General features: G+C 39.6%; 1 protein-coding gene across 10 annotated transcripts in view; it reads left to right on the plus strand.

Annotated features, from left to right (window-relative positions):
- The window catches only part of SGK3 (serum/glucocorticoid regulated kinase family member 3), a 78,593-nt gene that overhangs the window by 44,815 nt on the left and 15,833 nt on the right, over positions 1-17,945 (plus strand). For all 10 annotated transcript variants that reach the window (XM_032777040.2, XM_032777037.2, XM_032777038.2 and 7 more), the window contains 7 exons: positions 84-156; positions 792-867; positions 8,801-8,888; positions 14,095-14,144; positions 16,266-16,323; positions 17,209-17,292; positions 17,374-17,505. In XM_032777040.2, coding sequence (XP_032632931.1) covers positions 84-156; positions 792-867; positions 8,801-8,888; positions 14,095-14,144; positions 16,266-16,323; positions 17,209-17,292; positions 17,374-17,505 — 561 coding nt within the window. The remainder of the gene's footprint in view (positions 1-83; positions 157-791; positions 868-8,800; positions 8,889-14,094; positions 14,145-16,265; positions 16,324-17,208; positions 17,293-17,373; positions 17,506-17,945) is intronic.

The following is a 17,945-nucleotide window of genomic DNA, read 5'->3' on the forward strand; positions in this document are numbered from 1 at the left end:
AATGTGCCTACATCAAGCAATTATTTATAGGATTTACCTTGGAGTCCAAATATCTAAGTATGCATATGGTGTTTTGTTCTTAGCTGAAGAAACAATTTCCCACTATGAACCTGAAGATTCCAGCTAAAAGAATATTTGGAGACAATTTTGATCCAGGTAAACTATGACTTGGTGGTTATTCCTTTTATTTTATTCTTTATTTGGGATTTACTCTATTTTGCTTGCCTAAATTGATCTAATAAGGACTGCAGTCCTGTAGTAGGGCCTTTCCTTACTACTGAACCAAAGTAAACATTTGTTTACTTTCAGGTTAGGTTAGCTCTTTCCTACAAGACAAAATACATCAAAAGTGGAGAGAGAAATAAAGATTTTAAAATATCTTTGGTAATGGTTACATGTTAATAGAGTAGTTCTGTAGCTGTTGGATTTTGTCGCTGACTTCAGTGCTAGCAGGATCAGGGCCAGTGTGCTCTCCAGTACAAAATTTAGGCCGTTGTGACTGCACACTCTGAGGTCTTGTTACATGCAAGATCTGTTGGGCTGAGTACATCTTTGCTTTTTAAAGTATATAATACAATGAACAAAGTTATATAGAGACTGGAGCTCCTATTCTTTGCCATTTCATATTTTTTTCTATACAAAATCCTCATGTATAAGCCCAATTATATTCAGATTTTTTTTCTGTTGATTAACTTCCATTAAAGTAATATAAAAATGCAAGATTAAAAACTTGTTTTGCCATGAATTCATTAAATGATTCTTTCTAATTACACTTTTCCCCTCGTTCCTAGATTTTATTAAACAGAGAAGAGCAGGACTGAATGAATTCATTCAAAATTTAGTTAGACAGCCAGAGCTATGCAACCAGTAAGTAGTTTCTCTGTTTTGTTATGGCTATTTAAATGACACAGGCTACATTCCAAAATATGATTGATTGACGTTAAATACTCTTTAGTTGGGTACAAAATGTGTTATCTATGGTAAATGTAAAATGTTGTTATAATAGAGACAAGCTGGGTGAGGTAATACCTTTTAATGAACCCCTTCTGTTGGGGGAAGAGACAAGCTTTCGAGCTGCACAGAGGTGTTCTTCAGGTGACCTCTGTGCAGCTCAAAAGCTCTCTTTTCCCCAACAGAAAGTGGTCCATTAAAAGGTATTACATCTCTACCCCAATATAATGAGGTCCTCAGGAGACAAAAAACCTCAGTGTGTTACAGGTGAGACCACGTTATATCAAACTTTCTTTGTTCCCCCCATTCCTTGTTCCCTGACCACCCCCTCCAGAGACTCCCATCCCTAATCACCCCCAAAACCCCACCCAACCTCCCTGTACCCTGACTGTTCCGACCCCTATCCATACCAGGCACTCACTGGCAGTGGCAGGAAGCGGAGCAGCCCAGCCCCAGCCCACTCCTAGCCGTGGCGCTCCACTTCCTGCCCCTAGTGAGTGCGGGGAGGTTGGGGAAAGGATGCCCCGCTAGCATTCACCTGTGGTGGGAAGCAGAGTGACACGGCCCCAGCCTACTCTGCTTTCCTTGCCCTGGCCCTAGCTGTGTTGCTGGGGGGCAGCTGGGGAAAGGTCCTGCACTCACCTGCAGCAGGAAGCGGAGCGCCACAGCTGGGAGCTTGCGGAGTGGAGCGGGTTGGGGCTGGGCTGCTCTGCTTCCTGCTGCTGGTGAGTGTGGGGAGGTTGGAGAAAGGACGGCCCCCATACTCACCTGTGGTGGGAAGCGGAGCACTGCATCTGGGAGCTGGCAGAGTAGAGCAGTCTGGGGCCGGGCTGCTCTGCTTACACTGCTGCTGGTGAGTGCAGGGGGGATCCCTTACTCCAAGCCCCCTCCCCCGAGCAACACAGTCAGGACAAGGGAAACAGAGTGGGCTGCTCCCAGACCCCTCGCTAATCCCCTGGGCTACTTTGGGACTGCGGGGCCACCAAAAGTGCCCTCCCACAGCTCCTGCCCCCCAGACCTGGGGGGGTGGGGGAGAGCCCCTGACCACCCCCGAGACCCTCTGCCCCTTACCAAACCCCTCGGCCCCAGCCTGGTCAGGCACTCTTAACACGCTGCTCAGAGCAGTGTGTCAGCGCTTTACCGCCTTGTATGCAAACCCGTGTTATATCAGGTCGCGTTATATCAGGGTACCAGTGTACTTCACCCACGTTGTTTGTCTCATTTCCTGGGACTAACACAACTACAGCAGCACAGCAAACAGCTACTATAATACTAAGTTATCTCTAAGATGACAATTTTGTTTTTTAAGATAAATCCAAAATGATGCAATTGTCATGTAAACACTTGGCTTTCTTGCTTAAGCGTTTTCTGCATACAAATTTGCCCACTCTTTAATTAAACACTGATTTAGCTAAACCAGTACAAATCCCATGAGAACACTTACCTGAAATGCTGCTCTTAAACCAAAGGTAGTTTAAACCTACTCCTAATCAATTTAAGTTAAACCAAAATAAATGTCCCCTCAGTCTTCAGCGTTGCTTTAATTGTCTGTGTAAAATTATACCTCTAGTTAAAATGATGCAAATCTGAATATAAACAAACCCTTAGTGTGTTGTATATTTAGATTTCTGCTTTCATTCACTTACTCTATTTAATTTGCCAATCTGCAGTACCAGTGGAATTGTTCTGCTTTTAGCTAGGAAACAACCATTCTTAAACAGGGAACATTGCCACAATTTGTAGCATGCATCAGATACTCTTTTTCTCCTTCATGAACTGCTTTGAGGCCTCATAAACCTGAAACATGTACTTCCTTTTATCAAAAGCATTCTGCATGCTCTTCCTAGTGACAAGTTGAAAAAACTTAGACATAACAGAAAATCTTCATCATGGAACAATTTTCCAGTAAAGGGAAAAAGTGTTGGATCGTAGTGGATCGTACCACTGTCCTCAGCTGCAAAACAGTGAAGAGCAGTTCTCAAATAACTAATTGTTGGAACATAATCTTTCTTTCTAATGTATTAAACAGGAAAACTACTTCTTTAAATTATTTTTAGTAATCCACAGATTTTTTTTTTTCCCTACGCTGGTTCTTTAAGCATTCAGCTGTGAAACATTTCAGTTAACAGCTTTTTATATGTACCTTTTTCCAAAGCCAAACACTGGACTGATTTAACATGAGGATTATAAACTTTTCTTTGAGCATAGGAACAGACTTTTTTCCTTACATCTGATCTGAAAAGCTCAAGAAGATTTAGCAGTACATAAATTAGATTTTAATCTATTTTAAGTACTTCAGTCTAGCACTAACCATTCCAGTACAGTGAAGACCAGTATAAAATCTTCAGTTTCTAATAGTGGTTTAAGGTTTGCTATTCCTCCCCTCCCCCAATAGCTAGTTGTCTAATTAGAAATGTATTTAATGAACAAAACAAAGAATAAAGGCTTATTCCTGTACTCATTAAAGTAAACAACTACTTCTGTGGAAGAAGGATCAAACTGTTGTCTTTGTAGTGCAGTAAAGAATGGGATTGAAATGCATTCATTCCAGGTGTTTTGTTTTGTTCTTGCAGTGCAGGGATTATTAAAATATTAGATTTAAAATATTTCACTATATCACTATTTGCTGTTGTCTTTAAAATACTTAAGCCTTTTTTTTGTGACTGACCATAATGAATCATACTGATTTATATAAAAATCCACAGCCTTATTTTGTCTACCAGTCAATATTAGTAACAGACAAAAATCAAGCCTTTAGTGAAGTTCTTGTAAAATCCATTCCCATTGGAAGCTAACTGTTAAAGGGGGCAAAATGACCACTGTGTCCTTTAAAAATGGTCTATTAAACAAATTTATTTACTAGACACTATTTCCTTAACCGGCTACATGTACACTAAACTAAGTAGATTAGTAACATGAAATGAATTAGTATGGGGGAGGGGGGTAATCTAGTAAAATGTTGAGTACTGTGTGTGCACTCCAGTAAACTTTCTGTAGCTCTTATCTGCTACACCACATAATGCATTAAGACAAATGCTAGGCAGTTGTACTACCAGGCCTGCTTTGGCAAACCATACTGGTGTTGCTGGGAAATATGGAGAATTTTTTTCTGTTTCAGTGGGTCCTTATCTTGGGTCTGCAATTTGTCCTTTGATTCTTGTACCAAAAGCAAATCTTCATGCTTCAGCATGTGAGCCAACCAATTACTGTAAAGCAGGTTAGAAAGATACTTGCAAGAAATTCCATAGTGGTCAATTGTGGATCTTCCTGTGAAGTGTCAGGTACTAGCCAAAGATGGGATTCCAAGCTAGATGGACCATTGGTTTGAGCTAGTATGGTAGTTCCTATGTGGATTAGCTTTAGACTCCAAATTTTTACTGTTTGCTTTATTTTAGAGAGAGTTTTCTCTCATTCACAAACTATAGGTACCTTGCAGAAAAGCTTCAGAAAAGATGGAGAATATGAACTAACATTTCTGTCTTGCTGATTCCTAATCTAGAATAGGCGGCTAGGAATTCTCTTATTAATACAGTTAAGCTCTAATCCATTGAGCAGCTCTTTAAGTCAGGCTGTCCTCCCCCTCAGCTGTAGGCCTTTACTGAAAAGATAATACGTGCAATTGTCTATCAGAACACTCTCTTTTTTAAGAAGCAGCTTAAAACCAAGTGCATAAAATAGAATGCATTAAAAGCTTAGCATAGTTTAAAAATAATTCTAGTAGCTCCTTAAGGGAAACTAGAACATAAAAGACACCTAGCGGAGTTATGCTATGATTGCAGTGTCTTCTATATTAAATAAACTGCCAGTTTCTGCAATGAGAGACATGAACAATTGTCATTCTGGAAAAGAAATTGAATCATTGGGGCCTCATGGTTCCAACATCAACTGAGAAAAACAAATTTAACACCATTAGATTACAGGATCCCAGTCTTTGGGTTTTTCCTGCTTTCACCTAGTTGTGGCCTTTCGTCATCTTCTACACCACTAAGTCTTACTGCTTCAGGCCTGTGTTTTCTAAAACACCACAAATTAGCATACCACTTTTTCACTGTGCATTGTATTCAAATAGAGTTTATTTCAAGCTGGGGGGGTATCATCATTGGCAGTAAAAGTAATATTTTTTTCTGCAAAACATTTTTTCATAGGTATTGGGCTTGATGTGTAGGTAGCAGAAGGCCAGTGTCTTGCATCAGTGCTCTGCCTAAATACATTATGTCTAAACAACCATTGGAGAAAGTTAGTGCATGAGACCTCTCCATCTGAAGATGGCTCCCTTTATGCTAGTGAGTCTGAAGTTATTTTTGCCTTAACCCTCTTTTAAAATCCAGAGGGAAATTATGTTAGTGTATTGTATGTTAAATACATTCAGTGTCCCCTTTTTAAATCAAGTGTTTATTTTTTATTTTGTTAATCAAGGTGTCTGAGCATATGGCAGGAGTAGTTTGTGTGTTTTTGTAACAGTCTATGAATTCATGTATTGTCGAAGTCTTACTGTATTTTTGTACAGTAGCTAGCACAATGGGCCCCAATCTTGTTTGGGGATGGGAGATGCTACTGCAGTAGCAGTTCTGGAGTTGTTACAATATCTCATGACTGTATAACATGGGTCCATTAAACTTCTGGTCACCAACACAAAAACTAGTGCTTTGGAGCAATTGTGAAATACCATGGAAGTACAGAAGTATATAACATGGATTCACTGTGGCATAAGAGAATGTACTATTTGCTATGCATTCATACATAGCTAATGCTAATGTTAATTACTTACGATGCATTGTAGCAGGCTTTCAGTTGTCAAAACAGTAAAGGTAATTGGAGTATTGGCACATTGATAAATTCTTTCAAGTGGGGACTTGGTCATTCCATATCTGGTATGAAATGTCAGGCACACCTTTGGGTGACATAAAATCAGTAATGAATGTTCTAAAACTTCATATTAAAACAAGCTCACATCAAATAGATAATATGTGCAGTAACTTATTTGAAACTTCTAAAAATGGAAATGATGCCCCACATACACATGTATGCACAAATTTCTCCTGAACAGATCATAGGTACATAAAATGCACCCTAAAACAGATGATGTAGAATTTAGGCTCTTTAAAAGAGGGCTGAGGGAACTAAATGAAGTGCTGATGGGATCTTGCTGCAGATATAATGCATTGAATGCTGTGTATATGTGACTGTCTGCATTCAATACAGAAGGTTGAGAGGAGCATGGGATCTTCCTTGATAGTCTATGAAGATAGCATCCCCAGTCTATTACTGAACGCAGGGATTTCTTTACATTGAGACTTGACAGCACAAAACAAGTGCCGTTAAAATACACGATTCTACCAATATGCATGGGGGAAGAGAAATTACATAATACCACTTATCACCCAAGATGTGCTTTAGAATACAAATAATGTCAGTTCATTCTATATACGGTAATAAGTTCTCATTAATTTTAGAAAACTGAAAATGACACACTGATACTGAAGGTATTAGAAAGGAAATTGGTTTTCCTGTGGTATTTCAGAGGATAACAACCAATTACAAACACTGGTGGAGGAAATGGAAAGCTTAGTTCCGATTAGCATAGTTGAAATAGTCTCATCAAATACCTCTTGCAATCTTTTCATGTTCATCTATATTTTAATACGGCAAGTCATTGCAAGTGGAAAAATTGTATATATTGCATATGTTGGTGTACATGCTCAGTTAAATAGAGGCTACATCTACACTGTGAGCTAGGAGTGTTTCTCTCTGTTTGCATGGAGAAAGTAAATAAGAAAGTGTTGTTCTTGTGGTATGAGGAGTAAACTAGGGGGCCACCAAATGAAATTAATGGGGAGCAGGTTTAAAACAAACGAATGGAAGTATTTCTTCATACAACACAGAGTCAACCTGTGGAACTCTTTACCAGAGGATGTTGTGAAGGCCAAGATTATAACAGGGTGTGACGGGTTGGACCCCTGCTCTGAGATGCAACCTGTTGTACTGGAGTTTCACTGAGCCCTTCTTGCTCCACCAGCCTGGATTCCCTCTCCCTGTTTTGCTGAATTAGGCTCTCCGGCCTCTTGTAGCGCGCACACACTGTATTGCGGACTTGTAAATTGTGGACTTGTAATGTAGGTGGTTCGCTCTCTACGTCTACGCTACAAGTTACGGGTTCAGTTTCCAGCTCATATTTGTGCTAGCTCCCATCTGCGCTAGCACACTGAAAATAGCATAGCTGGGGGCAGCATGGGCAGTGGCAGCATGGGTTAGCTGTGCTGAATACATACCCACCCACAGGATTCAGGTGGGTTTGTGCTCTGCACAGCTAGCCCCATACTACTGCTACCTGTGCCACTATTGCTATGCTACTATATTTAGTGCACTAGCTCAGGTGAGAGGTAGCACAGGTATGTCTAAGAACAAAAGAAGAGTCTTACTGGATCAGATCATTGGTCCACCTAGCCCAGTATCTCCTCCTGTTCTGACAGTGACCAGCGCCAGGTGCTTCAGGGGGAATCATCAGGTGATCATCCCATGTCACCCATTCCCAGCTTCTGGCAAACAGAGGCTCGGGACACTTCAGAGCATGGTTTTGCATCCCTGCCTATCCTGGCTAACAGCCATTGATGGACCTATCTTCCATGAAGTTATCTAGTTCTTTTTTGAACCCTGTGTGATGTTACACCCTGTATTCTTCATAGAAGTACAGTTATGATATGAATATGGCATAACTAAGATATACTTTATCCAAGTTGGCTCATGTAAGATTTCATTAGGTTATGATTTACTGAATGTGATTATCCTATTTGTATGGATGTATTATTTTTGTATCTAAAGTTAGAGATATGGACTGTAACAATTACAACTGTATGTATATTTGGGAGACACCTACCAGACACCTGGCCATCACAGCCTTGATGGGCCATTAGGAAGAAACAATGATACTGGAAAATACTAATCTTTCTCTTTCCTGAGAGGTGTCCTGGGATGTAGCTGTGACACTACAAAGTCATGTGATACTGTCACCTGATGGAAAATACCACCTTGGACACTGCTGGTACTTTCCCTCTGTAGGGGAATGGGGATCAAACAAAGGTTTCCCGCCTTAGATAAATCCTTTTTAAGGCTGGGGAGGGGGTTGATCTGGACTCTTTTCCGTTGCCTACCCAAGAAGGACTGCTGAAAGAATCTAAAGGCATGGGTGAGTCCAGACTGAGACAGGGTTCCAGTCTGTAAGAAGTAATAACTGGAACTCTGAGCTACAGAAACTCTGCAACTTACCTAAAATAACATTTAGTATGAGAAATTACTTCTTGAAACCAGTCTCTTTAAGATCTTAAGCTTAGTATGTGTTTTGTTTGCTCAGTAATCTGCTTTGTTCTTTTTGCTATCCCTTATAATCACTTAAAATCTGCCTTTTATAGCTAATAAATTTTGTTTTGTTTATTATTAAACCCAGTTTGTGCAATTTCTAACTCACGGGTGGGGGGGGGCAAGAAGTTATGCATCTCTCTCCATGTTGAGGGAAAGGATGAACTTTGGTGAGTTTGCACTGTGCAGATCTTTCTATACAGCGCAAGACGGTATTATTTTGGGTTTATTCCCCCAAAAGGGTGTGCATGTGAGTGCTGGGAGAATTTTCTCACACACAACTGACTTCAATCTGTGTCTGCAGCTGAGTCTGTCCCTACCTCTGTGTGTGTGTGCACGCTACAAGAGGCTGGAGTCAACCAATTTGTTGGAAGGGTTTTTGTTGTTTACCAGATGCATAATATGATGGTGAATGTGAAAAAATTCCACTTCTGTAGTAATTAGTAACCTAAATGATTTTCAACTCATGTCCTAATAGGTTTAATTATATTTCTAGCCCGGATGTCAGAGCATTTCTTCAGATGGACAATCCAAAGCATCAGTCAGATCCATCTGAAGATGAGGATGAAAGGAGCAATCAGAAGGTAACAAAGTCAGCTAGAATGGAGTAGAAGAACAGTAATCCTGCACTTTTGAACAAACTGTAACTACATGAGGGCAATTTCATATGTATTGTAACTTTCAACAAAATAAGTTGTTTCCCAACAGGTTCCTCCCTGTTCCTTTCCAATAAGGTTACTCAGTTTTTCCCTAAAATATAAACTGCAAAGACAAATGTTAACAAAGGGGGACAACTGAGATTGTTAGGAGCTGGAAGAGCTGTGGCTCAGGTTACAGTTCGTGTGACGTCACTGTTTGGGTCCTCCAGAGACATCCAGAAAAGAAGGCTAAGAGGATCAGTAGGAGCGCCGCCAGCTTTTTTGGCGCCCTAGGCGGCGGAAGGTCCCGCCCCTGAAATACCGATGACGACCGGGATGGCCGAAGAGCTGGCTGCCGCAGTTGCTGCCCTCCAAATGTTGGTGCCCTAGGCGACCGTTTAGGTCACCTAATGGGTTGTGCTGGCCCTGAGGATCAGATATTTAAATACTTAACTAAAAAAGGAAAATAATACCTTGAAAACTATTTGAAGCCATTTTTTTTATGGTAGTGCAAAGAAAAATTAACTTTGGTTCACAGTTCACCTTTTACACTGTGAGGTTTCAAACCTCAGTCTCTTACTAAAGCCACTATATTGGATCTAGAATTGTATTAAGTCTCTCAAAGTCCGTTTAGGAGCCTGTGTCTTAAGAACTTCTAGTTACAATGTCCTGCTATAAAAATTAGTAGAAAAAAAATGTCTTGCTGGGTGAAATAACAGAATAATTAAGTTATTTTAATCTGTTCTGTGGGTCTCATGTCCCAGTAATCAAGGATTCTTTGCATACAAAAGTTATTTAACACCGTTGTGGCCTGCTCCAACACCCACAAAAGTCATTTTTTTCCAATACTCTTCTCTGGGCACTGAATCTACTATTGTGCATTAATTAATAAGCTTTCCTGGGTCCTAACTGATGTAGTTTTTCAGTGCTGCACTTTTAAAGTTACTGAGTCCTCTAAATCTACAAATCTTGCATAATATTTTCTTTCTACACTGTTCCATAGTTTTAGACTCTCTACCTTTCACCTCTGTGGAGGTAGAAGAATTAATTAAATTTACAATGGCACTTCATTACATTTTTTAATAGAAATCAGGGCTTCCATTTTTTAATTTCTTAGATTTTAATAGAAATCTTAGGATCAATAAATGTTGTGATGACAAATGTAACTTAAAAACTCAATCATGGATGTATGTTTTCGACTTAGTTTTCCATCCATCATAAAATACAGTAATGGGCACTCATCATAAATAGAATATCTTATATTTTCTCCTTAAATGTTCATCATATTCCTAGTTAACATTCTTCTGCTCTGTCATGGTTCAGATATCTTATGCATTTTAAAAAATAAAATAAAATTGGGAAAATTGATCAGTATATATCTGTAGTGAAAATGTGACTTCCTGCAACACTCATTTAATCTTTTAGGGAAGTGTCCTCCAGCATTTTCTCATTATATGTATATATTTAATCATAGGACTAGAAGGGACCTCGAGAGGTCTTCTAGTCCAGTCCCCTGTACTCATGGCAGGACTAAGTATTATCTACACAGGTGTTTGTCTAAACTGCTCTTAAAAATCTCCAATGATGGAGATTCCACAACCTCCCTAGGCAATTAATTCCAGCATTTTTTACCAGCTTTACCTAACAAGAAGCTTTTCCTAACGTCTAATCTAAACTGCTCTGGCTTCAGTTTAAGCTTATTGCTGCTTGTTCTATCCACAGAGGTTAAAGAGAATTATTTTTCTCTCCCATCCTTGTAACAGCCTTTTACGTACTTGTAAACTGTTATCATGTCCCCTCTCAGTCTTCTCTTCTCCAGACTAAACAAACCAAATGTTTTCAATCTTCCCTCATAGGTCATGTTTTCTAGACCTTTAATCATTTTTGTTGCTCTTCTCTGGACTTTCTCCAATTTGTCCACATCTTTCTTGAACAGTAGTGCCCAAAACTGGAGACAGTACTCCAGATGAAGCTTGGTAAAATACTTACCTCCCAGTCTTACTTAAAACACCCTTGCTAGTACATTTTGGAATAATATTTGCCTCTTTCGCCACAGAACCATACTGTTGACTCATGTTTAACTTTGTGATCCACTATGACCCCCAAATCCCTTTCTGCAATTCTCCTTCCTAGGCAGTCATTTCCCATTTTGTATGCGTGCAACTGATTGTTCCTTCCTAAGTAGAGTGCTTTGCCCTTGTCCTTATTGAATTTCATCCTATTTACTTCAGACTATTTTCCAGTTTGTCCAGATGATTTTGAATTTTAATCCTATTCTCCAAAGCACTTGCAACCCCTCCCAGCTTGGTATCATCCACAAACTTTAAGTGTACTCTCTATGCCATTATCTAAATCATTGATGAAGATATTGACCAGAACTGTCCCTGTGGGATCCCACGTGATATGCCCTGCGAGCTTGACTGTGAACTCACAGATGATTACACACTGGGAACAGGTTTCTGACCCGTTATGCATCCACCTTATAATAGCTAGATCTAGGTTATATTTCCCTAATTTGTTTCTGAGAAGGTCATGCAAGACTGTGTCAAAAGCCTTACTAAAGGCAAGATATACCACAGGGGTCAGCAACCTTTCAGAATTGGTGTGCCAAGTCTTCATTTATTCAGTGTAAGGTTTTGCATGCCAGTAATACATTTTAACATTTTTAGAAGGCCTCTTTCTATAAGTCTGTAATATGTAACTAAACTATTTGTTGTATGTAAAGTAAATAAGGTTTTTTTAAAATGTTTAAGAAGCTTCATTTAAAATGCAAATCCCCCCGGACCAGTGGCCAGGATTTGGACAGTGTGAGTGGCACTGAAAATCAGCTCGCATCCTGCTTTTGGCATGCGTACCATAGGTTGCCTACCCTGATATACCACATCTACTTCTTCCCCCCCCTCATCTACAAGGCTTGTTACCCTGACAAAAAAAGTGATTAGGTTGATTTGACATGGTTTGTTCTTGACAAATCAGTGCTGACTATTTCTTACTTATCACCTTACTGTCTTCTAGGTGTTTGCAAATTGATTATTTAATTATTTGCTCCATTATCTTTCCAAGTACTGAAGTTAAGCTGACTGGTCTGTAATTCCCTGGGTTGCCCTTATTCCCCTTTGGCACTTCATTTACCCTTTCCCATTCCTCTGGGATCTCACCCATCTTTCATAACTTTTTGAGGATAATAGCTAATGACTCAGCTCCTCAGTCAGCTTCTTGAGTATTCTAGGATGTATTTCATCAGGCCCTGGTGACTTGAAGACCTCTAACTTGTCAAAGTAATTTTTAACAGGTTATTTCCCTATTTTAGACTCTAATCCTACCTCATTTTCACTGGCACTCATTATGGTAGATATCCAATTGCAACTAAACTTTTGGTGAAAACTGAAACAAAAATGTCAGTTAGCACTTCTGCATTTTCCACGTTTTCTGTTATTGTTTTTCCCTCTTCATTTAGTAATGGTCCTACCCTATCCTTGGTCTTCCTCTTGCTTCTAATATATTTGTAGAAAGTTTTCTTAATCATGTGGAAGGCTGAAAGGATAGGATTTGTTTAGTTTGGAAAAGAGAAGACTGAGAAGGGGACATGGTAGCAGTTTTCAGGTATCTAAAAGGGTGTCATAAGGAGGAAGGAGAAAACTTGTTCACCTTAGCCTCTAATGATAGAACAAGAAGCAATGGGCTTAAACTGCAGCAAGGGAGGTTTAGGCTGGACATTAGGAAAAAGTTCCTAACTGTCAGGGTAGTTAACCCCTGGAATAAATACCTAGGAGGTCGGAATCTCCATCTTCTGGGATATTAAGAGTAGTTAGATAAATGTCGTATCAGGATTGGTCTAGACGTATTGGTCTGCATGGGGCAAGGACTGACTGATGATGTCTCGAGGCCCTTCCAGCCCTAGAATGATTCCGCTGTACACATCAGTGTAGCATTTCCCTTGCTTCTTGAAGCAAGTTTCAAGCATCATAATTTAGTTTAAGTCATTGTTGTTGAAGTCCTGAATTGCTGGTGTGACCAACTGACTGGTCATGCTTGCAACAAAAACAAATTTTAAAGTTATTTGTTTGAGAGCCTTTGGCCAGCCTGTGGTAGAATTAAAGCTCTCCAGTAACTAGTCTGCTTACTAGATGAACCTGACAATAAATAGAAGGAAAAAAAAAAAACTCCAAAACAAATTTAAAGTAGTAGCAGCTTTTGAAAATGTTAACTCATAAAAAGGCTAGTTTGCATACAAATTTTCAGTACAATGTATAATTAACTCTGTTATTGTTAATTCATTACTGATTGTATTATTCCAGATCCTCTTCTGGATTTCCATTCCTACAGTACGTCTTGATTTTTTTGTGACTCTCCGTTAGCTTCCTCTCTCCTCCCACCTAGCCGCCACCCCCCCCCCCCCAATTGTCTCAATCTAAGTAGGATTTTCCCCTGGTCAGTACCCAAACTTTTCTTGATCTTTTTTTTTTTTTTTTAATAAAGATGACAGCAAACAAATTTGAGGAAAAAGATTGGAAATTGAAAGAGCTTCTCCCCTCTCCCTGCAATTTATATGCTGTGTGTGGGGGTGTGTACCAGCATTGGCAACCTCCCTTCAGTTACTGGAATTGGAATAATTAACTTTGTGTGTCAGATTATCAAAGGTTGGCAACAGCCTTTTAATACAGTGTCTTTAACTGGTCCTGCATAAGCAGTGTTTATTTTGATAATATATTGGCAAGAGTGTAGTGGATTTACAAATTTAAATAAATATCCAGAGAATATTCCTGGAATAAAACAATTTCAAAATGGGTTAAATTTTGGACATTAAGTTACTTTTTAAAAGGGCTGAGGCTTAAAATTCTGTTATAACCTTGCCATCTGTATTTGAATATGATTGTATTACCTTTATACTTTACAACCCTTCCCGTTAACTCTTCTGATATTTTTAACTTAGCACGTAGATTGAGTGCTTTATAAATATATTTTAAAATACTACATAGAAAATAATGAGAAATATAAATGTAGAGATGGTTTGATCTAATTGAATATTTTGCAGTGAGTATTAGCTGAAGGATAAGAGATGGGATTTTCTTTTAATGAGTAAACAAATCTAAACTGTACTGAGGCTTGTTTTTTGTTTTTTGTTTTTTTTTCTTTTTTTCCCTTCCTACAGCTAAACTCTACCTCACAGAATATCAACCTGGGACCATCTGGAAATCCTCAGTAGGTTTTAGTTAAATATAAACCAAAAGTTAGACTGTAATTGCTAACTATATGAAATGTCGTCCAGATACGTGCCTTTATTTGCTACTTTGTGCAACTTGAGAGGAAGCAAAAGTTCTAACTCGGCATTAAGTAAATATTATCATCATGCACATTAGTTGTATGCTGTGTGATTTTAGCATAATTAGCAGATTCTTTACTACTAGTATATCCCAAACAAATCTGAGATGTGTAGTGTGATGTCTTTGTAAATAGTTTCCATTTAAACAATAGAAGGAATATATAAATGTTCTTAGGGTGGGAGAGAGTATATTTGAAATATGCAAACGGCCTGCCTTCCCTTTCCAACTCAGAGCGCTACTAGCAAGGTTGCTCCAATCCTGCAGAGGCAGAGAGCCCCTTAGAGATTTTTCTTCCAATTCTTCTCCGCCCCACCCCCCCCTTCTCTTATCTAACAGATTTTGTAATCTTCTAAGTTTCAAACACGAATGGGACAGATGACGATGTTATCCAGGCAAGATAACTGCTCCTTCTTGGAACGCCATGGCACCAGCTTTAAAATATACCCCAACAAAGTTCAAACCCCAAAGCTTGTACAGAATTGCAGTTTGTTCTATCCCCCTATTATATGACTGAGGGAAGAGTTGTGGGGATAGAATTTGTCCATAGCGACCTTCACACAGCCTGAGGAGCCCCATTATCTCCCTTTCCATTTTTTTAGGTCCTGGTTTGCAATTGTTACTTTTCCCATTCTTCCTTCACTAGAAGAATTTGGTTTGGAGTCTGTCTATGGCTTGTCGTAATTGCCCAAAAGAATTGGTGCCTTGACTCCTGAGGGGGGGAAAATACCCACTCAGCAGTTTCCAGTCTCTCTTAGCCTAGAGAGCAAAATGTCTGTTTCTTCATTACTCAAGAAGAACAGATTTTGGTCTGAAGATACGTGTAGAACCACTATATAGATCAAAACAAGTCAACTTGTGTTAATGTAAACTTGTGTCATTGTCAAACTTCTGCAGTATAGTATAAGGAACTATATTATGTTGATATGAAAAACTGGCTCATGCGATCAGTATGTCTTTCCTCTCCTTCTGACCCATTCTGTGTAGTTCCTGTTCTCATTGCTGTGTCTCCTAACTCCCTCATCCTTTTTGCCTTTCCTCTAATTTCCTGCTTAGGGCATCTGCTCCCCATGTTTGCTACTCTCCTCATTGATTGGACTGCACTACTGGGAAAGAGTGCCCCAAATCCTCTTTGGTAGTGCAATCAATAAAAGGGCAACAAACAGAGGGTGGATGGTGGTCCTTGTAAGGTAATTGTCAAATTGGAGGGCAAGAGCCATGTGAAGAAGGAAGGTTGGATGGCCAAGAGATAGAATGGCACCTGAATGCCAGATGCATCTGAATACATGTGCCTCCCAGAGAAAAAGGCAGTCATAGGAAGAAAGTAGGGTGGGCAATGAGGGGAAGAATTGCAGAGGCCAGAGAACAGGAGGACAAATCTAAATCTAACAGCAAGGAAAGATAGATGGACAGTGAGGTAGACTATAGAACAAGACAAAAGAGGAAGAGTTGCCAAAAATGGGATGCAAAGAACAGAATGCAGGAGGGGTGGGAGAAAGGGGAGATAGACTTGAGAATGGGGGGGAGGACAAGGAACAAACTATTTTAAGAGTCTATATGGCCTTTTTCAAGCAGGGGGTGCCCCAGTAGGAAAGAGGGAGATATGAGGGGAAAATCTAGACTTAAAAGAGAGAAAAAGGGACTAGAATGAACATGAGAGAGATGGGGAGGAGGAGAAAACAAAGAGCAGAGAAGCGTGGAGCTGAGTCTGTTTTGTCAATTTTATTTTTATTTAAATTCTAACACTTATATTGTATTTCCCTGGCAGAAAATAAGAAGTGACAAGAGGGAAGGGTTTGATTGCGGGCCATAAAAGAGGAGCTGGTATGGAGAACCTCCAGCTACTAACAGGCCTTAAGTGGGACGTGATGTGCAGGGAAATAGTGGCTCAGATTAGCACTTCTTTTGTAGTTCAAGCTCTTGTTTAAATATAATTCTGAGCACTGTGTAAAATTGTGAAGTTAATATTTTTCTACCTTCCTCCTTTCTGAATCACTTTCAGCGCTAGGCCAACAGACTTCGACTTCTTGAAAGTTATTGGGAAAGGCAGCTTTGGCAAGGTGAGCTTTCTTACCATTTCTCATCCTGACTGAACTGCACACTGGCACTGGATTTGGTGAACACTGGGAAGTGGTACTCTCAAATTCAGGGCTGGATTAAGGCAACTTGGGCCCATGGCACACAATGCACCCTGTGTGCCATGGGCCCACCCTTACAGCCCCACTTTCATACCATGGCACTGTCCCTTCCACCTGGAGTAGCAGTGGCATGGGACCCCCTCAACTCCTGACCAAGAGCAGCAGTAAGGTTTTCCCTATCATTGGAGCAGTAGGGATCCCCTCTTCCCCACAGAGAGGCAAAGGTGGCAGCAGGGAGGCACCTCAGTACTTGCACTCCTGCTGCTGCATTATCTGCTGGGTGGGTGTGTTGGGCTTACTCAGCTACTGCTGCACACCCAGTTCTCTGTTTGGGTTGGTATTGGCTAGCTCCCCAGAGCAGTGGGTCTTTGTGGCAACACCCTGTTAAGGTAGATGGAGCAGTTCGCCCATCTTGGGGCTAGTGTTTGAGGCTCTTTAGTCATATTTCCGAGCATTTCACCACAACCATGAAGACTAGAAATGTATATTTTAAAAAGAGCCAAGATTCCACCCTCCTCCACTCCAGGAACTGGGGTTCTAGGCATGGACCTGTAGTGCCTATGCCATAATTTGGCCTTGCATGGGCTCTCCATTGTGACATTACAGTTCAGCAGAAACTGTGCAAGGTCTTGGATCCATATTCTTGGATCCTTTTGCTGGTGACACTGGTAATAACTGTGAACTATTTTAAGGGCCTAGAAATTGTACAGTGAAGTAATTGTATTACTTATGTTTCTCCAGATACTCTTTAATATCAAACTGAGAACTTTGCTGACCATGTCTCCTCTCTCATCTTAAATTTCACAGGTTCTTCTTGCAAAACGAAAACTGGATGGGAAATTTTATGCTGTCAAAGTACTGCAGAAAAAAGTTGTTCTCAACAGGAAAGAGGTGAGGGGAAATACATTTTTCTTTTCCCCTTCAATTACAAAATTGTTCCTATTTACTTATTGACCTTTCACTTCCTTGCAGCAAAAACATATTATGGCTGAACGTAATGTACTGTTGAAAAATGTGAAACATCCATTTTTGGTTGGATTACATTACTCATTCCAAACAACAGAAAAGCTTTACTTTGTTCTGGATTTTGTTAATGGAGGGGAGGTAAGTAGTTTTTGTTTTTGTCTCTTCTTAGGTTAATTTACAGCAAAAATTAAAATGTGTTCATTTTAGTATTACTATAAATAAATTAAAATCCTATTGATTTTTACCTACTAGTTAGTTTTCAAGATGTTGCTGTAGACTTGCATTCAAAAACTTATTTGCAACTATTGAAGAATTTCTTCTTTCTCATAAAACTCATTTTTATTAAACTCTCAATATAAACATTAATATACAATTTTAATGCAGAAATTCTCACCAGCCTTATACACTATTTTACTGGATATGGCTATAAATAAAACATACCTTCAATATGAATTCATTGTTTACTGATATTTCCTTCAGCACTTAAAGCAATTCCTCCCTTTTCTGTGACGTAAACAAGAACTTAGATGCCAAGTTCTAGAAGCAGCAGGAAGAGGGTGTTTTTTTGGCAGACTTAA

The sequence above is a fragment of the Chelonoidis abingdonii genome, chromosome 2 (genome assembly GCF_003597395.2).
Source record: "Chelonoidis abingdonii isolate Lonesome George chromosome 2, CheloAbing_2.0, whole genome shotgun sequence".
In the NCBI taxonomy this organism is placed as follows: domain Eukaryota; kingdom Metazoa; phylum Chordata; order Testudines; family Testudinidae; genus Chelonoidis; species Chelonoidis abingdonii.